The sequence below is a fragment of the Sapajus apella genome, unplaced genomic scaffold (genome assembly GCF_009761245.1).
Source record: "Sapajus apella isolate SASKATOON/1434 unplaced genomic scaffold, GSC_monkey_1.0 scaffold81, whole genome shotgun sequence".
NCBI classification, from domain to species: domain Eukaryota; kingdom Metazoa; phylum Chordata; class Mammalia; order Primates; family Cebidae; genus Sapajus; species Sapajus apella.
The window spans coordinates 9,229,555-9,256,385 of record NW_022437021.1 but is presented as its reverse complement, the minus strand read 5'-3'; the positions used below and the strand labels follow the sequence as shown (position 1 = coordinate 9,256,385).

General features: G+C 39.1%; 1 protein-coding gene across 1 annotated transcript in view; it reads right to left on the bottom strand.

Annotated features, from left to right (window-relative positions):
• ABCB1 (ATP binding cassette subfamily B member 1) overlaps nucleotides 1–26,831 on the bottom strand; it is a 105,746-nt gene that overhangs the window by 23,950 nt on the left and 54,965 nt on the right. Inside the window, exons 11-22 of the mRNA XM_032253036.1 lie at nucleotides 24,645–24,758; nucleotides 24,386–24,496; nucleotides 24,086–24,211; nucleotides 23,765–23,968; nucleotides 23,265–23,435; nucleotides 20,369–20,530; nucleotides 19,335–19,511; nucleotides 18,305–18,451; nucleotides 15,248–15,355; nucleotides 13,191–13,268; nucleotides 10,053–10,136; nucleotides 3,944–4,147 (exon numbers count right to left, since the gene is read on the bottom strand). Coding sequence (XP_032108927.1) covers nucleotides 3,944–4,147; nucleotides 10,053–10,136; nucleotides 13,191–13,268; nucleotides 15,248–15,355; nucleotides 18,305–18,451; nucleotides 19,335–19,511; nucleotides 20,369–20,530; nucleotides 23,265–23,435; nucleotides 23,765–23,968; nucleotides 24,086–24,211; nucleotides 24,386–24,496; nucleotides 24,645–24,758 — 1,686 coding nt within the window. The remainder of the gene's footprint in view (nucleotides 1–3,943; nucleotides 4,148–10,052; nucleotides 10,137–13,190; nucleotides 13,269–15,247; nucleotides 15,356–18,304; nucleotides 18,452–19,334; nucleotides 19,512–20,368; nucleotides 20,531–23,264; nucleotides 23,436–23,764; nucleotides 23,969–24,085; nucleotides 24,212–24,385; nucleotides 24,497–24,644; nucleotides 24,759–26,831) is intronic.

Here is a 26,831-nt window from a genome sequence, read left to right as displayed (position 1 = left end):
TTCTTATGCTAGATTCATTTAACTTGAAATGGCAGGCAACTAACTGCAGCTGCAGACCTCACATCTATGGTACATATCAAACAGTTCAACTTTTTCCTGTAACGTCATGACTTTTCTCTGCTTGTTGGGAGCACTTGCAGCATCACTCACTAGTGGCACTTCATATGGGTTCCTTGATGTTATTTAATGTTTATGGTGTTGCACTAAACATGATTTTTAAAATATGCAAGAACCATGAGAGATCACTTTTTACTGCAATATTTAATTTTCTGGAGAGATCAATTGCTCCTGCTGAGATGATTAATGTCACTGCACTTTAAGTAGATACAACACTTGATCTCACTGCAATAGCAACAGGAGGTGGCTACAAAATTACTGGCATAGTACAGTACATACTATGGTTTTATTTCGTGATTTAATACTATGTATTAGTCTGTTCTCATGCTGCTAATAAAGACATACCCGAGACTGGGTAATTTATAAAGGAAAGAGGTTTAATGAACTCATAGTTCCACATCACTGGGAGGCCTCACAATCATGGTGGAAGATGAAGGAAGAGCAGGGGCACGTCTTACATGGTAGCAGACAAAAGAGCATGTGCAGGGGAACTCTCCTTTATAAAACCATCAGCTCTCACAAGACATATTCACCATCATGAGAACAGTATGGGAAAAACCCATCCCCATGATTCAGTTACCTCCCACTGGGTCCCTTCCATGACACATGGGGATTATTACAATTCAAGGTGAGATCTGAATGAGGACACAGAGCCAAAACATATCACACTGTATCTTTACATTTGTTGGCATGTGTCTTGACTGTGAATGGTGCCATGTATGGTCTGTAAGTGTTTGTATGCGTAAGATTTGATCACTTTTAACTTTTTAATAATAGATTTGCGTATATCTTATGGTAGTAAATGATAACACTAGTGTCTACATATATTTTTTGCATTTATAACACACTTAACTTTTTCTTATTTTGGGGGGGGTATTTCTAGGCTACATGGCTTGTGAGTTTCTTCAAATTGTTGCAAATCTTCAAAAAATTATCCAATCCGTTTATTGAAAAAAACCTACATATAAGTGGACCCACTCAGTTCAAACCCATGCTGTTCAAGGGTCACCTGTATTTTATAGAAATGCTCACTAGTCCACAATAATGTGCTGAAAAACTACAGGGCACAGATCAATGGCAGGGTAGAGGTTATAAGCAGATTTTGACATCACATTGTCAGAATAAGAGGGGGCTCTAATGTCACGTACACTATTAATCAAACAAATGATACACCATTAACCAATAAACAAAGAAATAAGAAAGAAACATAAAGGGCTAAGAAGTATCATGAATTAATTCAGGTGTCAGGAATAGCCTCTCTAAAGAGGTAATAATTTTAAGATATGAATAAGATAAAGTCAGCCAAGAGAAGATCAAAGGCAATCAGCTTAGAGTGTTCCAGGAATTGCAAGAATGCCCATTGGGCCAGAGCACACAGACATAAGAGACTGTGACGCCGGATAAGGCCGTAAAGGATTTCAGGGTTTAGATCATGCAGTGTTTGATAAGCCGTGATAAAAGATTAGATTTTGTTCCAAGTATGATCAGAAGCCATTTGGGAATTTTAAGTAGGGGTTGGCATTATCAGATTTTTATTTATGAGAGATCAGAATGACTTACATAAGAATGTAGAATATAGTTGGACAAGAATGGAAGGAGTTAGAAGCAGGGAGGTTGGTTAGGAGGTCGTTGCTGTGTGACACTGGGCAAGTTACTTGATCTCTCTGAATCTCGGGTTTCATTATCTGTCCAACAGGGATAATTCAACAGGGTTATTGAGACCATTAAATGATATCATGTATTAAGAGCTCTAAGTATGATACTTGTTATATAAGAAGCACTAAACAGTAGCTTGAGAATTGTGATCAGGTGGAAGCTGATTTTCAATATTATGTGGACTGGTTGGTGCAGCTCCACTACTTTCCCTACCTACTTCTGTCCCTCTCATGAGCCACCCCTGCATTAGAACATGTAGCACATCCCTGACCTTTTCTCAGAAAATCTGCCATATCCACACATATCATTTCCATCTGCTCCCTTCCTTTGGCCCCTCTGACAGGACTCCAAGAGTCTTAAATCTTATGCATTTTCAAAGGCGCTAACGTGTAGTTCATTGCATGAATTAGTTTAGATCAAGTTGGATCATCTTCTTCCTAAAAGCAATCTAAGACTCCCTTCTGGGACATTTCAAATACCTCATTACATAATGACACTATTTACTAGAATGCTTTCTCTTTTTTTACGTTTTATGCTAGATTTTTCCATCGTTTCAGGGGAAGAGTCAACACTATGGGGGAGACCCCCAGAGTACAGTCATTGGCATAGAATGGAAGAATGGCATAGAGTGGAATTCAAGGAAGTCACTGGCATAGAATGTATTCCCTGGCAGGGGCCAATGTTATTTGAGCCAGACCACAACAGACCCCTGTGGGTCAGCACCATGCTGCTCTACCTCCAGAAATGGGCCTCTGGGAGCCTGATAGGATGTCTTGCATGAGGTCTGTCCCCTACAGACATTGGTTGGGGAGGCAATAAAGTTGGGCCAAAGGATTTTCCAGAAGGACCCCCACCCGCCCCAAACGGAATAAAGAATCTGAAGAGATAGCAGAGAGGTAAAGGACAAAGTTTTAGTGGCAATGACTAACATCTGGGGCCTTCTTCATCATTCACTTGGTGAGGTACCTGGGCCTACTGACAACCAGAGCCACTCTGACCTGTGCTGAGACCCTGCAATAACTCCTGGGAACCTCAGAAGGTTCACCACACATACATTCCTGTCCTGAATGTTAGTTCTGGCAGTCAGCCCTACTCCAACCTCTCATTTCCACTATGATACAGATGATGTGATATCAGACTGCATTCTGCCATCAGAGGAACTCTTCATTTTATAACAGAAAGAGGCACAACTTTGGAGCACAACTGTCTGAGTTTGAATCCTGGCTCCAAGACCTATCAGCTCTAAAGTCCAGAGGCATTAGCTGCCTGTGCCTCAGCCCCACCTTAAAGATGAGATAATAGAATCTATCTCATATAGTTGCTAAAAGGAGTAAGACATTTGCCAGGAAATACAGTAAATGACACAAAACCGTTTGTTAAATAATGAAGAAGAAAAAAAAAAAAGATAACCATGCAAGAAAAAAAAGAAGTAAAAAAGAGTAAAGGTAACAGAAATAGGAATGAAGGGAGGAGCATGATCAAAAAGAAAGAGTAGTAGTAATTTAAACCAGATATAATAAATATCCCTAGGGTTTTTCCATATTTAATCTCCCCCATCACATGTACAAATAAAATGGGCTTACTTTCCTCAATAAAAGAATGGATTTAAGATTGAAAGAAAAGAAAATAGTAAAGAAGAAAGGAAGGAGGGAGGAAAGGAGGGAGGAAGGGAGGGAAAGAGAGGGAGGGAAGAAGGAAGGAAGGAAGGAAGAGAGGGAGGAAGAAAGGGAGGGAGAGAGGGAGGGAGAAAGGGAGGGAGAGAGGGAGGGAGGAAGGGAGGGAGGGAGGGAGGGAGGAAGGGAGGGAGAGAGGGAGGGAGGAAGGAAAGAGGGAGGAAAGGAAGGAAAGAGAGAGAGAGAGAGGGAAAGTTAGAGAAAAGAGAGAAGAAAGTAACTAAGGGAAGGAGAAAAGTAAGGAGGAAAGAACAATGTGAAGACAATAGTCTGAAACTGAAAAAAATATGTTAAAGTTAATTATCAGCCTTTGAGTCCAAGAACTGGCTTTCCTACTTAGTATAAGTTTCTAATTTACTGAATAAGCATAAAAATTGCTTTGAGGAATGGTTATAAACACATTCTTAGAGCATAGTAGGCAGCAGGGAATAACAAAACAATACTGATCAGAATATTTTACTCTATTTGAGTAATCAATCATATTCGGTTTGACTCACCTTCCCAGCACCTTCTAGTTCTTTCTTATCTTTCAGGGCATGTCCAGACAACATCTTCATTTCAACCACTCCTGCTATTGCAATGATGGGTACAATTGCCAAGAGAAACAGTGTTAGTTGCCAGCCATAGATGAAGGATATAATTATTCCTGTCCCAAGATTTGCTATATTCTGGGTAATTACAGCAAGCCTGGAACCTATAGCCTGCAAAGCAAACAAAACAAATTAGAGAAACTTTAAAAACTATTATCTTCACAATTTGTGCTTCTATTTTCTAAAAACACACCTTCATGAGACGATATTCATTATTTTCTCAGTTCTGAAATAAAACTAAAGGTTTACCGATAAGTTTATTGAGTTTCTACAGTAATAATTTCCATGATTTCAGAATGCTGAAAGTAGAATTTACAGTTCAATTACATATTCCCATCTCTTCTCATCTTTAAATACCAAGAAAATCTTCGTTAATCACAGCAACACTACTAAAGCAACCTCTACAAATCAGCGAGATAAAGGAGTCTGACAAGCTGGGAATGATAGAACTTTCCAATATTAGGTATATAATTACTTATAATTTAAGATTAATATTTGTCAATAATATTCAAATATATCTAGGTCTGTTTGAAATAGTATGTTTAATTTGGAAAAAATACAGAGCTGCAAATTTTGGAATTTAAGGTAGTAAGCAGGCATCGTCATCTTCTGCTTGAATTCCAGAGGGAGTCTGAAGCATGACTTTCACTAGTGTGCACTAATTTCCAGATCTAAAACCAGAAGTCAAACTACAGAGTGAGTTTAATCCACCACTGTATAATATCCAACTCTAAACCAGATTTCCAACTCTGAAACCAAAAGTCAAGCTACAAAGTCAGTTTAGTCCATCGCTCTATAATTCAGTCCACCATATGTCCTCTATCCCGGAAATATTCTGTGCCCTCAAGCCAACCCACACCTGCTTTTTTCTGGAAATGGCCCATGTTCTTTTCCATCTCTAAAGTTTCTTCTGCCCAAATGAGGCTGGTGTCAGGTAAAGACTATAACGGAGTACAGTCTAGGATGGAGATGGTCAATGTCATCTCTGTGACTTTGGATTCTCCCAACTTCTAATATAAGCTGGTACATTGACTAATAACCAAAGCTTCTCTCTGCTCTGAATTCTGTGATAGTGTCAGAGGCATTCAAACCAGAGCAACTCCATCTTGAATAAGCTGGATAAAATAAGGCTGAGATCTACTGGGCTACAATCCCAGGAGATTAGGCATTCTAAGTCACAGGATGTGATAGGAGGTCAGCATAAGATACAGGTCACAAAGATCTTGCTGATAATTGTGGTAAAGAAGTCAGCCGAATCCTACCAAAACCAAGATGGTGATGAAAGTGACCGCTGGTTGTTCTCACTGCTCATTTTATGCTAATTATCATGCATTAACATGCTCAAAGACACTCGCACCAATGCCATGACAGTTTACAAATGCCATGGCAATGTCAGGAGGTTACTCTCTATGGCCTAAAAAGGGGAAGAATCCTCAGTTCTGTAAAGGGCCTACGCCTTTCCTTGGAAACTCATGAATAATCCACCCCTTGTTTAACATGTAATCAAGAAGTAACAATACGTATAAACAGCTGAGTGTCCCATGCTGCTGCTCTGCCTATGGAGTAGCCATTCTTTATTCCTTCACTTTCTTTTTTTCTAAATTTTTTATTAATTTATTATACTTTAAGTTCTGGGGTACATATGCATATCATGCATGTTTGTTACATAGGTATACACGTGAACTTCCTTTCACTTTACTCTGTGGATTCGCCTTGGATTCTTTCTTGCTTAAGATCCAAGAACCCTCTTTAGGGGTCTGATTCAGGACCTCTTTCTGGTAACAATAGAATCCTTTATAATTCCCTATATTAATCCCTCCAAAATCATTTAACACCTGCCTGATATAAACACCAGACTAGTACTTAGGAAAAGAGTGCTATAACTATCAGTAGTCTTTAAATACATTAAACTCCATACCATGGAGCTGCACCAGCACTGAAAGACATATCATAAACAACAGAATACCTGTATTTTTAGTTGACGTAATCATTGAGCTTATATTAAAGGGATGTTTTGCCAAATTTGGCATAAATCAGACTGGAGTGGTTTTCAAAGCCAGCTCTCTGCATTTCACATCTTTAGTTTGAAGGTCAAAGGATATAAGTTAGAGAACGTCTGTGGCACAGGGATGATATAGGCTGCTCCTGTTCTCAGTATCTACAAGTCCTACTTAGAGCCCATTTCCCACTGCAGTTACCTGGAGGGGTTCAGTCAGGGTGGTGGGAGAAATTATAAGATTAAAAATTACAGAGAAAAGGATACAAACCTTCTTGGAAGGCCAGAAGTCTTTTGCAAAAGCCTCAAGGAGGAATGAGCTGAAGGCAGCAGTTCTTACCCAGAAGCAATTACGCAGGAGTAAGTACAAAGGAATGTAGGGGAGTTTATTTAAAGAGCTTGTTTACTCATGTGGTCCTAAGACTGACCTTTGAACATCCACGGGCACATGGCTGCTCTCTACATGGGGGTCAACAATGTTATTACCCATAAATGGTGTTTGCTTTAGGCCTCAGAACCTGGCCTTTAATCATTTGTAAGACTGCTCTCTCCAGGGACAGTGGCCATGTTAATTATCCACAAGTATGCAGACTCAAAGCTTTTGTCCGCAGCGCCAGCTGGTAAAGGCCATGGCTGCTAACTATTTACAGGACCCTCATCAGGGTCTGTCAGTGATCCAGATCCCTAGTCCACTCTTTCACTGGATATCTATGTATAAGTGCATTTGTTTATCCATCGCTAGGTCAAGGTCTGCTAGTCAGATCCCACAGCTACTAGCTTATGTGCTTAGGAGAGAAGCTCTTAGAATATCACCTGAGTTCACGGCAGAGGAATTACCCTGCTATATAACCTTTCAGGCATATAAATGTTCAGCTTTGGATAGTAGTCAAGGGTCCCAGAAATAAATAAGATGGATGAAAGATGGCAAATTCTTTAATGTACCAAAAATAGTAACTAAAAGATCTAAGACCTTAAGCTTCAAGGAGATTTAGCTCCTTGGCTTCATTTGATTTAGCACTTCAGACATTGCACTGGTTACTCTTCCTTTTTCCTAAAGATTAACACTCACTGTCCTACATCTATTCCTACAGTGTAGGAGTCTATAGAAATATGAGGACTAAGATGAATGGAAGAGTATAGATTAGTAGCCAGGAAATTTTCATTATAAAGAGTAGGGTTGAGGGGAGGAACCAAAATCTGTCAGCCAAAAATAGGTCAGCTAGTAGTGTAAAGTATATCCAAAGTCCTCTCTCAGCCAGTCTGTGACAACAGCTACATTGGGCTTTCCTAGGTTGACAATATTTGCCAACCTGCTCATTTCCTATTCCCTGGGCTTTCCTTTTTAGCCACTGTTTTAAGTTCTGGAAAACTTAATGGCTCACACAAGGTGAGTGTAGCCAACCCGGCAGGGCCATGGAAGTGCCAGTTTGAAGTATCTCTGAGGAAACAAGTGAAAAGCAGAAGGTTGACCCCAGGAGGCAATTAGAGACAGTGAATATGGCAAAGGGTCTCACAAACAGCACTGTGAAGGGAAAAAAGTGACCACCAATTTTAAAAATATAGGAACTCACTGTGGCCTAAGGCAGGTCATAACATCAGAGGAATTTAAGAGGAAGGAAGAAAAATTGCAATACAGAATGCCCTGACTACATCTGTTCCGGATTCTGCTGCAAAAGACTGTGTTCCCTCCAGGATTGTGTCTTCCACATGAAATGGAATGTGAGATATTTTTCCTCAAAGCACATGAGCCCATATCACAGGGTCTGTGTCATATTGTGCAATGTCACATTGCACTGGTTACTGTTCCTTTATTCCAAAGACAAATGCTCACTGTCCCACATATATTCCTCCTACAGAGTAGGAGTCTATAGAGCTCTGAGGACCAAAATGAATGGAGAAGTATAATAAACCTATTTAGTAAACCTGTTATATAAAAGGTTTACTAAATAGGTTTATTTAGTAAACCTTTTTTAAGGTTTTTACTAAACAGGTTTACTAAACCTGTTATATAAAAGGTTTACTAAAGTTAGCTAAGTTCAGCCTTCTTGACATCTACACATGGATGTCTAATACAGACATCACAAACTTAACATGTCCCACACACGACTCTCCCTTCTCCCCCAAGACTGCTTCTCTAGCAGGCTTTCTAATTTCATAAAGATCAACTCCAACTGGGTATGGTGGCTCACACCTGTAATCTCAACACTTTGGGAGATGGAGGCAGGCGGATCGTTTCAGCCCAGGAGTTCAAGACCAGGATGGGTAGCATAGGGAGACCCTCTCTCTATAAAAAATTTAAAAATTAGCTGGACATGATGTTGCATGCCTGTGGTCCTAGCTACCAGGAAGGCTGAGAAGGGAGGATTGCTTGAGCCCAGGAGTTCTAGGTTATAGTGAGCTATAATCACACCACTGCAGTCCAGCCTAATCTACAAAGAGAGACCATGTCTCTTTAAAAAAAAACAAAACAAAACAAAAAAAACTCCATTTTTTTCCATTGTGCAGGTAAAAAATTTTGGAGTCATCTTTAAATTCCCTTTCTCTCATATCCATCACCTAATCCAACCAACATATTCTGTTGGCTGTACTTCTAAAGTATATCAAGAATTAATTATATCTTACAGCATTTTGTATAACAATACGAGTCTAAAACATTATCATCTTTCTCCTGGATTACTGCAATAGATGCCTTCTATGCTTGCCCCCTTTGGTCTATTCACATAGTTTCTATAGTGATCCTTTAAAAATTTCAGATCATCACTTTTGTGTCTAAAACCCTGCAGTGGTTTCCCATCTAATTCTGGATATAATGCTGATCTTAGCACTTATGACTCTTCCTTTCACTCACTCTATTCCACTCACTCTGTCTTCTTCACTTTTTTTTTCATGTGCGCACACGTGCGAGTGTGTGTGTGAGAGAGAGACAGAGTCTTGCTCTGTCACTGAAGCTGGAGTGCAGTGGTGTGATCACAGCTCTGCAACCTCTACCTCCTGAGTTCAAGGAATTCTCGTGCTTTAGCCTCCCAAGCAGCTGGGATTACAGGGGTGTACCGGTAATTATGTTCTATACAACTTGATCTAAGCCTTGATTTTTACTGTTTTGTTTGCTTTAAGCAAAGAAGTTTGTATTGAAACAACAATTACAAAGAGGGACTGGTACCATTCCTTCTGAAACTAATCCAAACAACAGAAAAAAGAGGGACTCCTAAGATTTATATTTCAATGTTAGAACTCTATGTGTTTCCTCATTTATAGCTTAATTTATTCTTTCAGAAGCCCCATATATTAGACAGAAGAGATGTTAGCATAGTACTATCTTACAGAAAGATTTAAAGATAAAGATGGATAAAGTTCAAGAGGGGAAAAGACACAGCAGAGATCACATGAAGGTTTTCAAATTCTAAATCATTTTGTGGATTTTTGCCATAAACAGTTGTTGAAGAAATTGTCACTTCAGCCAGAAATAAAAACCTGCTAGTTCAATAGTTTCTAGTTATATCAAGAGATTCATACAGTAGAAAACTTTAAGTTATTAAAATTATTAAAGTTTAAAGTTATTAAAGATAAAGTTATTCTATCCTTCCTTTAATTTTTAATGTGCTTTTCATTTCTTTCAACCAATATTTTAGAGGATTGTCTTCCTTCCCTTCTGTAACCACAGTGAGCTTAAACTTTCTTATGGCAATTAAATACATCATTTCTTCAGTCGCAATTACAATTTTATGTTAACTAGCACTTTATATTCTCTTTCTAAATAGCTATTCTACAAGTGCCTTGTTAATAGCATGAATAATAGCAATAGCAAAAGAAGGTGTATAAATGATCTACAAGCTCTACAGTATATAATGTTTAAATAGTTAACATTTTGTTATAAAAAGCATGTGATATGTTTGTAGGTTAGGTATTTACTGAACATATTCTTAATGATGATAAATAACACCTGTAACAAAGAAAATTAGTTTCATGCTGGCGTCCAAAATGGTCAATTAAGACAAACACCAGTAGAAAGGAGGCACATACCCCTTTAACTTGAGCAGCATCATTGGCAAGCCTGGTAGTCAATGCTCCAGTGGTGTTTTTAGGGTCATCAAACCAGCTCACATCCTGTGGCACAGAACATGGTTTTATTATCTTAAAGCTCTGTTTATGAGACTCTCAGCTCAATAGGGCAGGAACAAGGTCAGTTTTGTTTATACTTATGTCCCCTCCATTTAGTACTCAGGATGTGACATTCAATACACGAGAAAGAAACTTAATATAAAAACACATAAATAGACCATTTCATTTGTCAAAAAACTGGCTGAGTGCCTACTTTGTTCTACACATGATTTCTAAGTGTCGGACCTGTATGAAAAAAAAAGACAAAGTAGCTGCTTTCATGAAGCTTAGATTCTAGAGATAGAAGGCACAAATAAAAGAAAAATCGATCAGGGTAAGAAAGACAGGGCTGGGTACAGTGGCTCACACCTATTATCCCAGCACTTTGGGAGGTCGAGGCAGGCAGATCATGAGGTCAGGATATCAAGATCAAGCTGGCCAACATGGTGAAACCTCGTCTCTATTAAAAATACAAAAATTAGCTGGGAGTGGTGGTACACGCCTGTTGTCTCAGCTACTCGGGAAGTTGAGGCAGGAGAATTGCTTGAACCCAGAAGGCAGAGGTTGCAGTGAGCTGAGATCACGCTATTGCACTCCAGCCTGGTGATAGACAAAGACTCCGTCTTAAAAATAAAAGATAGAAAAGTGAAGGGAGGTGCTATTTTAGAGACTGGGAAGGGGAAAAAGAAGGCCTGTTTAAGGGGACATCTGAACAGAGGCCTGAATGAAGAAAAGGATGAGAATACCTCAGGGAAGGAAGAAATAACACATGCAAAGGCCCTGAGGCAAAGGCATATCTAATCTGTTCATATACCAGCAAGAAAACCTTAAAGGCTGCCAGTAGCCTAAAAAGAACCTTTGTGTGAATTTGCAAAAGCTGCACCTTCCTCTGGACAGATTTGTATTCTCAGTTGGGTCCTCTGATTCTCCCCTCCCCTACTCTTGGGCAATGGGCCACTGTGTATGGAGTAGATGGTGTGCTGGAAAACGGTGGTTGTAGGAGATGAGTTCTGAAGACAGTGGGAGCCACATAGCGTATGGCCTAGTAGGCAACTGTCAAGATTCCAGACTGTGAGCTAGGCGCAGCCTTCAGCAGGTTTGGGCAGTGGGATATGATTTGATTTCTATTTTAGCAAAATGACTCTGGCTGTTTTAAGGTGAACCTACTGGATTGGGATAAGGGAGGCAGGGAGACCAGTTAGGAAGCTTTTGCAATATTAAGAGAAAGAGAAGAGTCAAGGATGGCCTCAAGGTTTTTAGCTCAAACAAGTGGTAGAATGGTGCTATCACTTACTAACATGAGGCAAGAATGGGTAAGGAATAAGGCTGGTGGGGAGGAAAACAGTCAAAAGCTCAAGTTTGGAAATGTTAAACAGTGAAACTCTTATTAGATACCCAATAGAGAGGCTGAACAAACAGATAAATGTAGCTCAGGGCAGTATAAATGATTTGAGTCAAAAACAAATCAACAAAAGCAATCCATATTAACATGTAACATTCAACATAAAATAAGGTTTTCTTTTAAAAAATATTTATATTTTTAAATACACAGATACTAACATGATTATGAATTTTAACTATGAATTTACATGTTTTACAAATAACTGTGGTCCCTAAGAAGTTATCCAAACTTGTTCTTTATATTAAAGAAGTATCTATTATTTTTCCCAAAAATATTTAAGAAAAAAATAGTGCTATAATTTATTATAGTATGTATCAAGTTGCTTTTCAATATTCTTAGGTGTTTAAAAGTATCTCTGCACAGGACTGTAATTTCCTTGAATACAGGGACCACTCAGGTTTGAATGCCCTACAATACTAAGTACTAGACTTTATAAGCAGAAGGCACTTAATAAATGCTTGTCCTACTTAACAATTTATAGAGAGGGCATTCCACAAACCATCAGCTCAGCTGCCAAAGCATAATGGACATAGCAGTTGGCCTGGGGACTTGCTGGGTAATGGGAGATTTGGCCCTGGAGCAAGGTCAGCGTTGACCTAAATAGAATCACAGTTATAAGTACAGTTTGACCTGAGAGTCCAGGGACACGGTTTCCCATCAAACTGCGCTCTCACTCAGATTCGGTCCTGGCTCTGGCAGTCACTAGCTAGCAATTCCCACAAATATATTTTCTTTTTAAGAGATAACAGGAGGAATAGGGAAGGACTAAGGAACCATACACGGTTGGAAAAATGTGAATGTCTCTAGAAAGCCTAACATACCAAACTGATGCCTCTTAGCCAGGGTTCAAGTACCCCAGGCACATCTGGGGCAGACTTCTAAAGCAACATTTTACTCAATGGCAAGTGATTAGTGATTTTTAAAATGGAAAGTTTTTAGGCCACATACAAAATTTTCATGATTGTTAAAGGAACTTTCCCCTTTGAACCAGGCTGCTCTGAGTTACATTCCTATAATTCCTTCCTCATTTCCCAAGGAAAACATTCACATGTGTCCATGGTTAGGGTTTTGAAGGTGCAAAATGTGAGAAGCATTCCATCAAACCCATTATCAACCAGTAACACTGCAGCTTGAACTAGTATTTCGGTCTAGCCTCAGAAAAGAAAATGGGCAGTGAGGAATGGGCCACAGGGATGAGTTTTGATTTGTGGAAAGAGAGAGTACAGAGGGCACCTATTGGTGGAAAGAAATACTCATGCCCTGGATTTCCCAGGAGAAAGAGGAAAGACAGGAAAGGGATGAGGGGTATCAAAGATGCCTTCTGATTCTTTATATTAAAGAAGTATCTATTATTTTTCCCAAAAATATTTAAGAAAATATTTTTGCACTGCCCACCATTGCTGAGACACAGGCTAGATGTGAATCTACTCTAGAGGCTCTTTCTCAAACTGGTCTAGTTCCTTGTGCCCACCCAGACCAGTCAAACCATAGAGCCTAGCGGGCACCTAGTGGGTGGTTCAGCCACATCTCTGACATAAGACTGAGGGACAACCAATATAGAAGCTAGGCATGGGTAACATGACAGAGCTCCCACTGAGTCCACGGGGCACACATGGGGAGTTCTACACATCCCAGTGCACAACCCTCGGTAGACATACCTGTCTGAGCATGGATCGGAAAACCATGTATCGGAGCCGCTTTGTGAGGATCTCTCCAGCTTTGCCAAATGTGAAGCCCTGTGGATAGAAATATGCCTTGTCAGAGACCCAGTCGCCAATTACACAAAAGGAGGGAGAATTGATATATTTGCTAAAGCAGATTAGACAGTCAGAAAGCCTGATTTCAAGGGCTTGCTATGTTTCTGCAACTTTGTGCCATGGCACAAGGCTGCACTGGTGGTATAGACAAAAAAGCCCACTTTACAGAAAAACTGGGGTTTAGTGAGGCTGATAAGATCCAGAAGCCACAGTTATAAGACGGCAGAGTTGGAATCTGAATCTGAGTCCATCAGACTCCTAACCAGAATGGGAACCCAGAGCCTGAGCTTTTAATTACCCACTGGGCTCCCTCCCCATGTTACTAAGATGAGGAGTTGGGCGGTCTAACATCTTTAGGCATCTTGCTATCTCTAGACTTCTAAGGTCCTATAATTCACACACTTCATTCTCGCTTGTTTTCCAGGCAAGCTAGGTTCCAGTCTCCCCAAGCACCTAGAGCTGTGATGTTATAAAGGTAGTGGTCTAACTTCTTTTACTTCACCAGTTCAAACTGTCAACATTTAAGGGACCAGCTCAAAGCCTACCTCACTCCAAGTTTCTTAACCAAATTTACAGTGAGCAGTCTTTACCCTCTCCAAACACCTGTGGTATTAATAGCTGGTATGGCAATCCTGTAAGTAGCTAGAGTGTCACATTTATTCTAGTAAGGTCAAATTCCCCAGTGAGACTATAAGTACTTAGTAAACAAATAATTCAGTCTGCTTATCTTTTGCAACTCCTATAATGTCCAGAACAATACTCTATTTTTAAAAAATCTAATACATGCTTACATGTTAAATAAAGAGATCAATTCAGAGTTTTATCTTTAAGAATTACAGGTGGCTAATCATTCAATTAATAAGTGATTACCTACTACTGCCGCACTTGGTCACACGATCCTTTTAATCAAGAGGAGATACCAGTATCCCTAGTTTACAACTAAGAAAACAGAAGCTTCGGCAGGTTACTTATTTGCCCAAGGACACAAAATCAGGAACAGGTACAAGGAGCACTTGAACCAAAACCATTATGGTCTTGCCATACTAAACTTTATTTATTTATTTGTTTATCTATTTTGAGACAGGGACTCACTCTTGCCCAGGCTAGAGAGCAGTGGCATGATCACAGCTCACCGCAACCTCTACCTCCTGGCATCCTGGGTTTCTGAGACATTTCCTGCCTCAGCCTCATGAGTAGCTGAGACTACAGGGTTTCATCAGTACGCATCACAACACCCTGCTAATTTTTGTGTTTTTAGTGGAGACAGAGTTTCGCCATGTTGGCCATTCTGGTCTCAAACTCCTGACCTCAGGTAACCCACTTGCCTCGCCTCCCAAAGTGCTGGGATTACTGGCATGAGTCACCGAGCCCTCATACTAAACTTTTAAATTTTCCCTGCCATTTCATTTCAGCCAAATGATTTGTAAGCTGTACAAATCTGACTCTTTACGAATGGTTCCTACATTTTTGTTGAAGGATTGACATTCTTCCATCATTAAAATGATTCTTTCTCCTTTAACAAAAGTTGAATGATAAACCCTTCAAACTCTTTTTAAGCCAGTATGGGGTTTTGTTTGTTTGTTATTGCTTTTAGAACACAGGAGGGCATTTGAGTATTTACATTTACCGGCAATACTTATGTCCAAACTTGTATCCAGGGTTCCCCCACACCCCATTTTTAAGTCCCCACCACCTTTCACGTCCAATCATCATATTAGGCCAAACACTCTGTTCCCACTGGTGTCATTGAGTGAGGGTAGACAGGAGAAGGTAAGCAAGGGAGCCAGAGGAGGCAAACATCTTTTTTTCACTATGTCAGAAAAAGTTGGCTGTTAGTAACCATGTTAACAGAGAAGTTCTACTAAAAGGCAAATTACACTGATGTTTATAAATTCCCCCAGTTGAATAATGATGCATTTCTCAAAACAAACAAATAAAGTGAAAGTGGAGATATTTACCTGAAGGAAAAATGTAATAAAAGAAATAATTCCAAGAATTAGAAACAATAGTGAAAATATGTTACTATTTTGTCGTTTTGTTTCAGGATCCTCATTTCTTGTAAAAACCTGTGAGAAAACATTTAAAAGGTTTTTAGTTCAATCAGTGAAGAACCCAACGTGGACGTGACCTATTTCCCATCTAGCCCAATATTCAGAGGTCAGGAGAGCCTTAGTACACTGGAAATCGGAGTTGGCTTTCCCATTGCCAGCTTTAAAGGTATCTGCATTCTGCCTTCCATGGAGGCCAAGGATGAGTCTGTCATTAATAAATTGATCCATTATTTTTTCTGCTCAGATTCCCTCTTGGAGTCATGAGTACCACTCAACTGCGTAAAGTTGAAATCAGAACAAATACTCTCCTCTTCCCTTGGTGGAGAACTACAACTATGGCAGTTCGTGCCTTTACTATTTGGACATTTCAAACTGTCCCGAAGTGTCTGTGGAAAATCTGACGTGGTTTCTTGGTGAACCACAGAGCTGTGGTCATTCACTTTGCCCTGGCCCTTCAAAAAGAAAGGAGTTTCCTTGACCCTGCCTTCTTTGTAGGATGGCCAGTTAAACAGCCAGGACACTACAGTTACCTGACCTAGCACCATACATGAAAATTTTTCCAGAGATGGTTAGAAGGGCTGACAGGGTGTTTTGGACTCAAGGAACACAGAGAATAACCATTCCTCAGGGAAATAAAACACACATCTCCCTTCATAGTGGGCCAAAATCAGTCCTGTAAGATGGCCACATTCCTAACCCAACACAGACAACTTTATCCTTCGTAAAAAACAATCAGACAATAACAACAACAACAAAGGATTTTTGAAGAGATTAAATAAATTTTTTTGACTAGTCAGTCCAATAAAAATCTTAACAATTACTAAATTCTCACTCTGTGCCAGGCATTATTCTAAGCAAATTCATATATACTATTCCTCTAATCCTGGCAACCATCTCCTGAAGTATAACTTATTATCAACACGGTTTTACACAAATAGAAACTGAAATATAGAGAGGTTAATTTAATTTGTTCAAGTTAACACAGCCAGCAAGGGATGACTCAAGGATATAAATTCAAGCAATCTGATGCAGAGCCCATTATCTTCAATGAGGCAGACATCTGGTTGCCTACTCAGTATCTAAGCGCTAATATGCCAGCCTTGGGTCACGTATCTCCAGACTTATTGTTATATGAAGAATGAGAAAAGCATAAAATCAATAAATTGAGGTTTTGTTACAACCAAACCCATTCCTAACTTAACCAGTTCCTTGTTTTTTCTTTTTCTGATGACACCATGGTCTATCCCTCTCAACCTGAAAGACATATATCAGTGCAAGGATCAGCAAACTACGGGCCACTGGCCAAATGTTTATATGAAGTTCTAATGGAACACAGCCATGTTCATTTGTTTCCACATTGTCCTTGTGTACTACCAGATCAGAGTTGAGTATTTGCAACAGAAACCATATGGCCTGCAAAGCCTAAAATATTTACCATCTTACTGTTTATAGAAAAAGTTTGCTGACTCCTGCCCTGAACACCTACTCTACGGAATCAGACATTGGATCACATTCTCGGAATTTTTTTCAACAACTAGAAAAACATCCAGCACATAACAGACACAAAGAATAATTCTTGAGGCCAGGTCCGGTGGCTCACGCCTGTAATCCCAGCACTTTGAGAGGCTGAGGCAGGTGGATCACTTGAGGTTATGAGTTCGAGACCAGCCTGGCCAACATGGTGAAGCCCTGTCTCTACTAAAAATACAAAAATCAGCCAGGCGTGGTGGTACACGCCTGTAATCCCAGCTACACAGGAGGCTAAGGCAGGAGAATCACTTGAACCTAGGGAGGCGGAGGCTGCAGTGAGCTGAGATCATGTACCACACTCTAGCCTGGGTGAGAGTGAGACTCAAAAAATAATAATAAATATAATAATTCTAGAAAAAAAAAATATATATATATATTTTTTTTTTGAGATGAAGTCTCAATCTGTCACCCAGGCTGGAGTGCAGTTACAATCTTGGCTCACTGCAACCTCTGCCTCCTGGGTTAGGGCAATTCTCCTGCCTCAACCTCCTGAGTAGCTGGGATTACAGGTGTGTGCCACCACACCAGGCTAATTTTTGTATTTTTAGTAGAGATGGGGTTTCGCCATATTGGCCAGACTGGTCTTGAACTCCTGACCTCAGGTGATCCATCCACTTTGGCCTCTCAGAGTGTTGGAATTACAGGTGTGAGCCACCATGCCCAGAAAATGAATGAATATATTAAACTGAAATAAGCTAGCCAGGCATGGGTAGACCTGAATAGTCATACATATTTTGTAGAATCATAAGTCAGTGTTTAGCTTATGCTTCCTGTGGTAATCAATCTCTTTCTTCACAATGTTTTCAGCAGTTATGGCAAGGGTTTCCTCAGCTTGATGTTTGGACATCTGTTATTAAACAGAGAGCATTCCTTTCAGATTGTAACTTTATTGTTGAAAATGCCACCGTTTAGATGAGTGGAACCAACATATGTCAACCACCATCTTTAGGAAGCTGTTCTTTTTATTTTAATCTCAGCAAGTGGGATGAAAATTACATCTTACAAATGTAGCATGCTAGGCAGACTCATGTCCTGGCAAGTACATATGTTAGAGAACAGTGCATTCTCAAGCCAATCTGACAAACATTTGAGGAACTCTATTTGGACACTGGTGAAATGAGAGTTAGACAAGGTTTGTTCAGAGCCCAATGTTGGCAGGTATGAGAAAGTCATCTCATCAGTTTCATTGACTATTTCAGGAAGCTGAAATAACCTAGGCCCTAGGGAAAAACGAATTGCGAGGACAAAGGAAAGTTCGCAAAGTTACCTTTCCTGTCACATATCAGACTTCTATTCTTACGTCTTCAAGCCAATTAGTTTCATATGAAGACACATAGATTTTGTGGCTTATGTAACCCGGTTCAAACACAAACAGTTCATTCATTCTTCAGTCAGAACTCAGAAGTAAATCACACAAATGGGCATCACACTTACCCCTATAATCTTTGAAAATATTATTGAAAATGCTGGTTGCAGGCCTCCATTTACAATGGCACAAAATACACCAACAACAAAATAAGGCCATTCAGTTAAATTTAGCTTCAAAATCCTCCAAAAGGAAACTGGAGGTACACTTTCATCCTAGAAAACACAAGTTATTACAACAGGCTAGTTACAAACTTTTATAATTGATTTTATAATGTAAGTTCTTACATACATACAAAAATTTATACAGAAATATATCATATCCTTATTCCTTATCAAGTAATAAACTATGACAATTTTGCTTCAAAAAATGTCATAGTGATTATAATTTAGCTTCAAAAGATGCTGACAAACTTTGCTACAATACTCCTTTTTTTTTTTTTTTTTTTTTTGAGATGGAGTCTCACTCTGTTGCCCAGGCTGGAGTGCAGTGGTGCAATCTCGGCTTACTTCAACCTCTGCTTCCTGGGTCCCGGTTCAAGCAATTCTCCTACCTCAGCCTCCCAAGTAGCTGGGATTACAGGCATGAACCACCATGCCCAGCTAATTTTTGTACTTTTTAGTAGAGATGGGGTTTCACCATGTTGGCCAATCTGGTCTTGAACTCCTGACCTCATGATCTGCCCACCTCAGCCTCCCAAAGTGCTGGGATTACAGGCGTGAGTCACCGTGCCTGGCCAATACTCATTTATTAAAAAAAAAAAAAAAAAAATGATGTTTCCACAAACACTTAACTTTTATTTGGTATTCAGAACCTAATAAGAATAGAAACAGAATAGAAATGTTATTTGAAGACTCACTATAGTCTCTTTACACTATAAATTTTAATTCTAAAAATTCTGCCATATAAATTAACATTCTTAAAATCTAACCTGATTTTAAAATGTTGACGTTCTGGCTTGTGGAACATTCTGGGGGATAGGACAGGAGGATTTTGGATAACCCTTTCTTGTTCCCACTCCTGCTGTAGCCCTAGCCCACCAAACTAGGGGAACCACAGTGGGTGAGATTAAAACAAACTCCACAACCCCCTTCATACCAGATTCTCTTTGGTACTAGGCTTTTTGTCTTGGCCTTGTGATCCACGGATACTCCTCCGACTTGATCTTTTTCTTATTAGACTGGATCCTGAATCATTCGAAGACATTTCCAAGGCATCAATTTCACTTTTGGATTCATCAGCTGCATTTTCTAATTCAATTTCATTTCCTGCTGTCTAAAATAAATAAGAAATATGCATAAGCTCATTCAGCTCTGCTAACCAATGAAAGTTAATCACTGAATGTCAGCTATCAAGGAAAACAGTAATTTGTTCAGTAACTGCAGGAAATGATAAAGCTAATCTGCTGGGTTGTCTTATGTGTATGTGTGTGTTTCTGTATGATATTTGAAAATACAAACCACTAAAGAAGGAGGATTCCCACTGACTATACTGAAATAACATGGCATTAATTCCATGTAGCTTATCTTCTCAGGACTTTTTTTGTGGGTATTTGGACTCAACCAAGTTTATTCTGGATCAGGGCGGTCAAGAGAAATATGGAGCAAGCTATACTGTGAGCCATGTTATTTCAAATTTTCCAGAGGCCATGTTAACAAATGTAAAAAGAAAGAAGTCAAATCAATTTCGATTACATATTTTATTTCACCTAATATATCCAAGATATTATTGATATCCAATGATACCATTTCAACATGTAATCAATATAAAAATTGAGATATTTTGCATCTTTTTTTGTACTACATCTTCAGAACAAGATGTGCACACTCTACTTACAACATTCCAATTCAGATTCACTACTCTTTAAACGCTCTAAGGCACATGTGGCTATTGACTACTATAATGGATAACTCACCCTGAAACCTTCTAATTTTTTTATCTGTTTATCCCTCTTTATTTTCCCTCTTTTCAAGAGAGAAAAGAAATCTTAAACACTGGTCTCGTCCTGAATCCCCCAAGTGTTTTTTCCTACTTTTAAAGATAATCAAATCAAATAATATTTATTTTTAGCATTACATGCAAGATCAGTTTATCACTGAGGGACGTAGGAAAATTCTAAAGTTAAACCATACCTGCATTGTGACAAGTCTGAAGTAAATTCCTTTCTCTTTCATGAGTTCATCATGATTTCCTTTCTCCACAATGACTCCATCATCGAAACCAGCAATGACATCAGCATTACGAACTGTAGACAAACGATGAGCTACCACAATGGTGGTCCGGCCTTTTCTGGCCTAAAGAGAGGGAAATTTGGTTTCTGAATATACTAATAAGTACATGAAAAAACGTATCCATTCAGCATATATTTACTGAACCAATGCTTTGGGCATTGTAAAACCATCAAATCTATATAAGATAAACTCTGACTTCAATAAATGTATAGACAATTGATAACAGTTAAAAAGATGTTTTATTTATAATAAATACAAACACAAATATAACAGTGACATATTAATATTATGTAAGCCCGCAAATATTTTACTTAACCGAAATTTGCAGTAATAATCAGGAGCTTGTGAAAACCAACAAATTCCTAAGGCTCAGACATTGGCCAATCAAAACAAACACAGGCCATTGTGCTATACTGGTACACACCAGCTAGTAAGCAGCTCTAAGAATCATGATATCCTATCCCACATGACCTCCTGGATGAACAAGACAGACAATAAATGTGAGGCAACAAAGTCCAGACCTCAGTGTCACACTGACCTGAAATAAATGTATGAATTTATTTTATCCAAGGGGCCTGTGTGAGGCTCAATTTATTCATATATTAAATGGGGACAATAATAATACTCACTTCTTAGAGTAGTTGTGACGACTAAATGAAATAATGCACATAAAGTACTCAACACTGTGACTTATCCATACCAAGTGCTTAATAAGTGATACTTATTCCTATGTATGAGAATCATGGAAATATTGAAGAGTCATGTAAATCTCTTTTATTTTCACAGAGGAACAGAGCCAGATACCCAGGCCTTGTCTGAGACCTCTTTAACCTTTGTAAGTTTTCCAGTGCTCATGATTTTTGTTACTCTATATTTCTCTCCAGTAACTAGCAATACAATTATCAAAACCAACACACAACATTTTCAGGATCAATAGGATAAGCAGAAGTAGAAAACTTCAAAAACGAAATACACAAGAGAAAAATTAGGTGGCAGAAACTAGAAAATACAGAAGATAATAGATCGATTCTTCGCATGTTTTTGAGAAAAAGGGGGCATGTGGAATTTTCCCCCAAAATTTATACCCGAAAGTATTTTAAAATATAACCTTTAAAATTGCTTTTATTTATAATTTAATGCATACTTTCACTATAGATTAATAAGGAAACACAGATAAGCAAACAAATAACTGGTGGCTCATATCTGTAATTCCTGCACATTGGGAGGCTGAGGTGGCCCAGGAGTTTGAGACTAGTCTGGGTAAGATAGTGAGACCTCATCTCTAAAAAAATATCTAAAAATACCTGGGGGCTGGGCACATTAGCTCGTGCCTGTAATCCCAGCGCTTTGGGAGGCTGAGGCAGGTAGATCAACTGAAGTCAGGAGTTCAAGACCAGCCTGGGCAACATGGTGAAACCCTGTCTTTACTAGAAATACAAAAATTAGCCAGGCATGGTGTAATCCCAGTTACTCGGGAGGCAGAGGTTGCAGTGAGCCAAGATTGCACCACTGCACTCCAGCCTGGGTGACAGAGTGAGACTCCATCTAAAAATAAAAAAAATAGCTTGGCATGGTGGCACACACCTGTGGTCCCAGCTACTTGGAAGGTTGAGGTGGAAGGATCACTTGAGACTGGGCAGCAGAGGTTGCAGTGAGCCATTTGGGCACCACTGCACTTCGGTCTGGGTGAGGAAACGAAAGGGGAAAGAGGAAAGAAAGGGGGAAGGGAAGGGGAAGGGGAAGAAGAAGAGGAAGGGAAGGAGGGAAGAAGGAAAGGAAGAAGGGAAGAAGGAAGAAAGGAGGAGGAGGAGGAAAGGAAGGAAGGAAGGGAGGGAGGGACGGAGGCAGGGAGGGGTGAAATCACAGATTAAGCAAAATGATGGGTAAAAAAAAGGAGCCACAATCCCATCTGCCTCTATTTTGGTTCACAGAATGTTTAGTAAGCTGCTTTTTTTTCCTCCCTCAAAAACTTATTAAGCACATTGACAGGATGTTTAAAGGAACATTCAGTGTTGTTTTACTAGAGACAGGGAGAGTTGGAACAAATATGGGTTCATCTTTGAATTCTACTGTGGCATCTCAACTCGGAGCACCTTTGGTTAGAAAGTCTCCCTCTCCACATTCCTGGTCCTCACAGAATTATCTCTGTTACTATGACATGCTGGAGATCAAACTCACAATGGCTGGCACAGGGCAAACACTCAAATCCTACAGGGTGAATGAGTCATATGGACTCAAGCATTGTAGGGCAGTCAAACTCTGTTGATAATGAATAACGTTTCATGGCTTAGGTAAGTTTTCAGTATCATAGGCTCTCTGCCCCTCTCCTGGAAATAAGAGGTTTCTTATTTCCCACAGAGTCTTAAAGTGGCATTCAACACCTTGAAGTTAAATATCGACCTTCAGGTTGTATTTTTCTCTTCTTGGCAATATTACAAACCTCAAAACCTAAATAACAGGTTTATCCAAATAGTCAAGTTTTGAGGATCACAATGAAGATGAATTTTCACTTGTGTCTATATTTCTATTTTTTAATTTAAAAGATTTGCAAGTGTCTTTAGATGAAAATTTATTCATCGTCACTTAAGATCAGAGAAATAAATACAAATTGAACAAGAAAAGAAACAAATAGGAAAAGAGTTCAAAGAGCCCTAATGCTTTTATTTTAATAGCTGAAGAAATCACCTAGAAGCTATCAGAAATTTCCTTTTCTAAGACCAATATTTATTTACAAGAATTGATAGTAGAATGTTTTTATGCTTATAAATCAGGCTTGTTTGAACTAAGCCTTACTGACCTTATCCAGAGCCACCTGAACCACTGCTTCACTTTCCGTGTCCAAGGCTGATGTGGCCTCATCCAGCAGGAGGATCTTGGGGTTGCGAACCAGGGCACGTGCAATGGCAATCCTCTGCTTCTGTCCACCACTCAGCTGGGCCCCTCTCTCTCCAACCAGGGTGTCAAATTTCTACCACAGAAAACCCAGAATGATTTAGCACAAGGACAAGCTATCTCAGCTCATATTTTAAATCGGTAAGGAATCCTATACACAACCCAAGTCTCACAGGCAATGTAAGTCCAGTTCTTCAAATCTTAGCACAATAACCAACCCCAGTTTTTAAAAATTTGCCTATGACCAGTTGATACTGCTTAGAGCTTTCAAAGCTGAAGTAATCTTGATTTCCCTTGTTAGGATTTCCTTTCCTCTGATTTACGGTAGTTTCCTAACTTCCTATGTAGTAGGCCTGCATTTTATTCTTTGCACCTCTAGAAAGGCAAAGGTCAAGGACAACTTACATGAGGCAGTTTCATGATAAAGTCATAGGCATTGGCTTCCTTGACAGCTTTCTCAATCTCATCCATGGTGACATTTTCACGGCCATAGCGAATGTTTTCAGCGATCGTGGTGGCAAACAACACAGGTTCCTGACTCACCACACCAATGATTTCCCGTAAAAACCTTACATTTATGGTCCTAATATCCTGTCCATCAACACTGACCTGAAACAAAAAGTAAGTGTGACTTTCATACATTTGTAGTTGAAAGGGCAATACCAGAAAGATGTGCAATGTGACTGCTGATCGCCACAGCGTCTAGCTCAGCACGGGTCATCTCACCATGCCTTCTGTGGGGTCATAGAGCCTCTGTATCAGCTGGACCGTTGTGCTCTTCCCACAGCCACTGTTTCCAACCAGGGCTACCGTCTGCCCACTCTGCACCTTCAGGTTCAGGCCCTTCAAGATCTACCAGGACAAGTGAGAAAAAAACTTTAAGGCAATTCACAGACACAGGGTATAGGAACGGATCGTTCAATACTAGGTTTAAATATACACACATTTTTTTCATAATCTCTAAAGAAAATATCAGAAACTCTTCATTCAATAGATTAATTGTTGATTGATCATTGATCACTGTACCTTAACTTCTTTTCGAGATGGGTAACTGAAGTGAACATTTCTGAATTCCAAATTTCCCTTAATATTATCTGGTTTGTGCCCACTCTTCGAATAGCTGTCAATGCTTGGCTTCTAAACAGAGTCAAATTTTAACACAATATTAGGTTACAACAACTACTTTTAGTGATATTTTGTGGACAGCTGGATAAAGAGACAAAGAAATTGACTCTTAACAGGACAATCTTTTAGATAGATGGGTAAGTGGCCAACTCAGACTTACGTTATCAATTATCTTGAAGATTTCATATGCTGCTCCTCTTGCATTTGCAAATGCTTCAATGCTTGGAGATGTCTGTCCAACACCAAAAGCCCCAATTAATACTGCAAAGAATACCTGAGGAATGTGAAGAAAAAACATCAGGTTACTCAGATAGTGACAGCAAAAGTTTTTTCATACTTCTTCTGTCTCTTTCTAACATAGCTAATTAAAATTTAAAATGGCAAGGCAACATATAAGTACTGGGTGTTAAAAATATTCTAAAAGTTTGTAACTAACAGTACATTTAATTCCTTTTTTCATTTTTTTTTTCTTTTTTAAGAGACAGGGTCTCATTCTGCCACCCAGGAGGAGGATGATTCTGTCACTATGACGCAGTGGTGCAATCATACCTCATTATAACCTCTACCTCCTGGGCTCAAGCAATCTTCCTGCTTTAGTTTCCCAAGTAGCTTGAACTACAAGCATGCATCATCACACCTAATTTTTTAATTTTTTGTAGAGATCAGATCTTGCTATGTGTCCCAGGCTGGTTTCCTGGCCTCGAGCAATCCTCCTGCCTCAGCCTCCAAAAGTCCTAGGATTATAGACATGGGCCACCCCACCCAAGAGTAAATTTCACATGTGTCACTTCAAAAAGTGTCAAGTGAGATGATGGATATGTTAGCTTGATCTGATCACTCCACATTTTGTGTGTGTATGTGTGTGTGTGTGTGCGTGTATACATAAACATCACATTGTACTCCATAAGTGTAATACAATTACGGTTTGTCAATTAAAAATAGCATAAAATTTTAAAAAATTTAAGACAAGGTCTTGCTTTGTGGCCCAGCCTGGAGTGCAGTGGTGCAATCCTAGCTCACTGCAACTTCAACCTCATGGGCTCAGATGACCCTAAATTAGTACTAACTAGCTAGATGTTGTTAGGCCATTCTCTTAGAATTTTTGGCTTCAATTTCTTCATTTGAATAATAGGAAAGGTTCTATCCATTCCCCCTATCCAGCAATCATAGAGATGTTGTATCATGATAAAACAGGATATATGAACATTTTTTGTAAATTATAAAGCACATACACCTAAGTCATTGATCCTTTATCACATTAAGTCTTTTTTGTCACAGGCCATGTTCTCTTTAGATCTTTTGTTTTTGTTTGTTTGTTTGTTTGTTTTATGCAAATCAGTTTCTTATGGGTAAAGATTTAGCTTTGTTTCTCTTTGGGGTTGAGGAGAATTAATGTTATTATTTGTTTTTTCTAAATCACATGGAATTACATTGTTCAGTAATTTACACAGAAGGAACTTTGCTAGGTGATTCTATATTCATTATCTCAATCAGTCCTCAAAACAACACTGAAAGTTAAAGCTCATTCCTGTCATGTCATGTGAGAGAAAAGGAGGCTTGAAAAGTTTAGCTGGCTGCCCTAAATCATACAGCTAATAAGTGACACAGCTGCCATTTGAACCAAGCTGGTCTGATATCAAACCCCACACTCCCTATTCTGGATGCCTTCAGTTTGTGAGGTATATTTATGCCCAGTAAATACTGGATTTAAACTGCTTATCTCAATCACAGTTAAACAGAATACATCTCTTAAAACAACTACAGTTCACCAATAGCATCACTATACTCAAAAAAGCTTTATGGGAAAAGCCATTCCTGACTGAGTAATGTTGGACATAGCAAATTTAAAAAACAAAAGAGGTGATTATTGCATCCATATTACAAATCTGGCTCCTGAAAAAGGGAATTGATTTAAGGAATTCCACAAAATATCATCTCTCATTGCCTCAATTTACTTGTGCTTGGCCTATGAAAAAGGAACTAAGTGAATCTTTTAACAGTGTGTATTTTACTACAGCCGGACACGAATTGAGTTTGGTTTGCAAATTATTTCATTGTCTTCAAAATAAAAAAGGATAAAATTAAATGGCAAGACTGTGCACTTGCACAAAGGTCTATAATGCAGAAAACTTCCAAACAATCTTCTAGGAAGAGGAACAATTTATACTTCTATAATTTGTGAGGTGGATTAGCTGTCATTTGAAATAATTTGAAAAGAAGTCAAACTGCGTATTTTACCATTTTTGTGAATTGTAAATCAGAAAACAAAAGTGAAGTGTTTAGCATCAAGTTTGACACAAATAATCTCAACAAATAAAAGTTCACGCTATTGAGATTGCTAATGTCA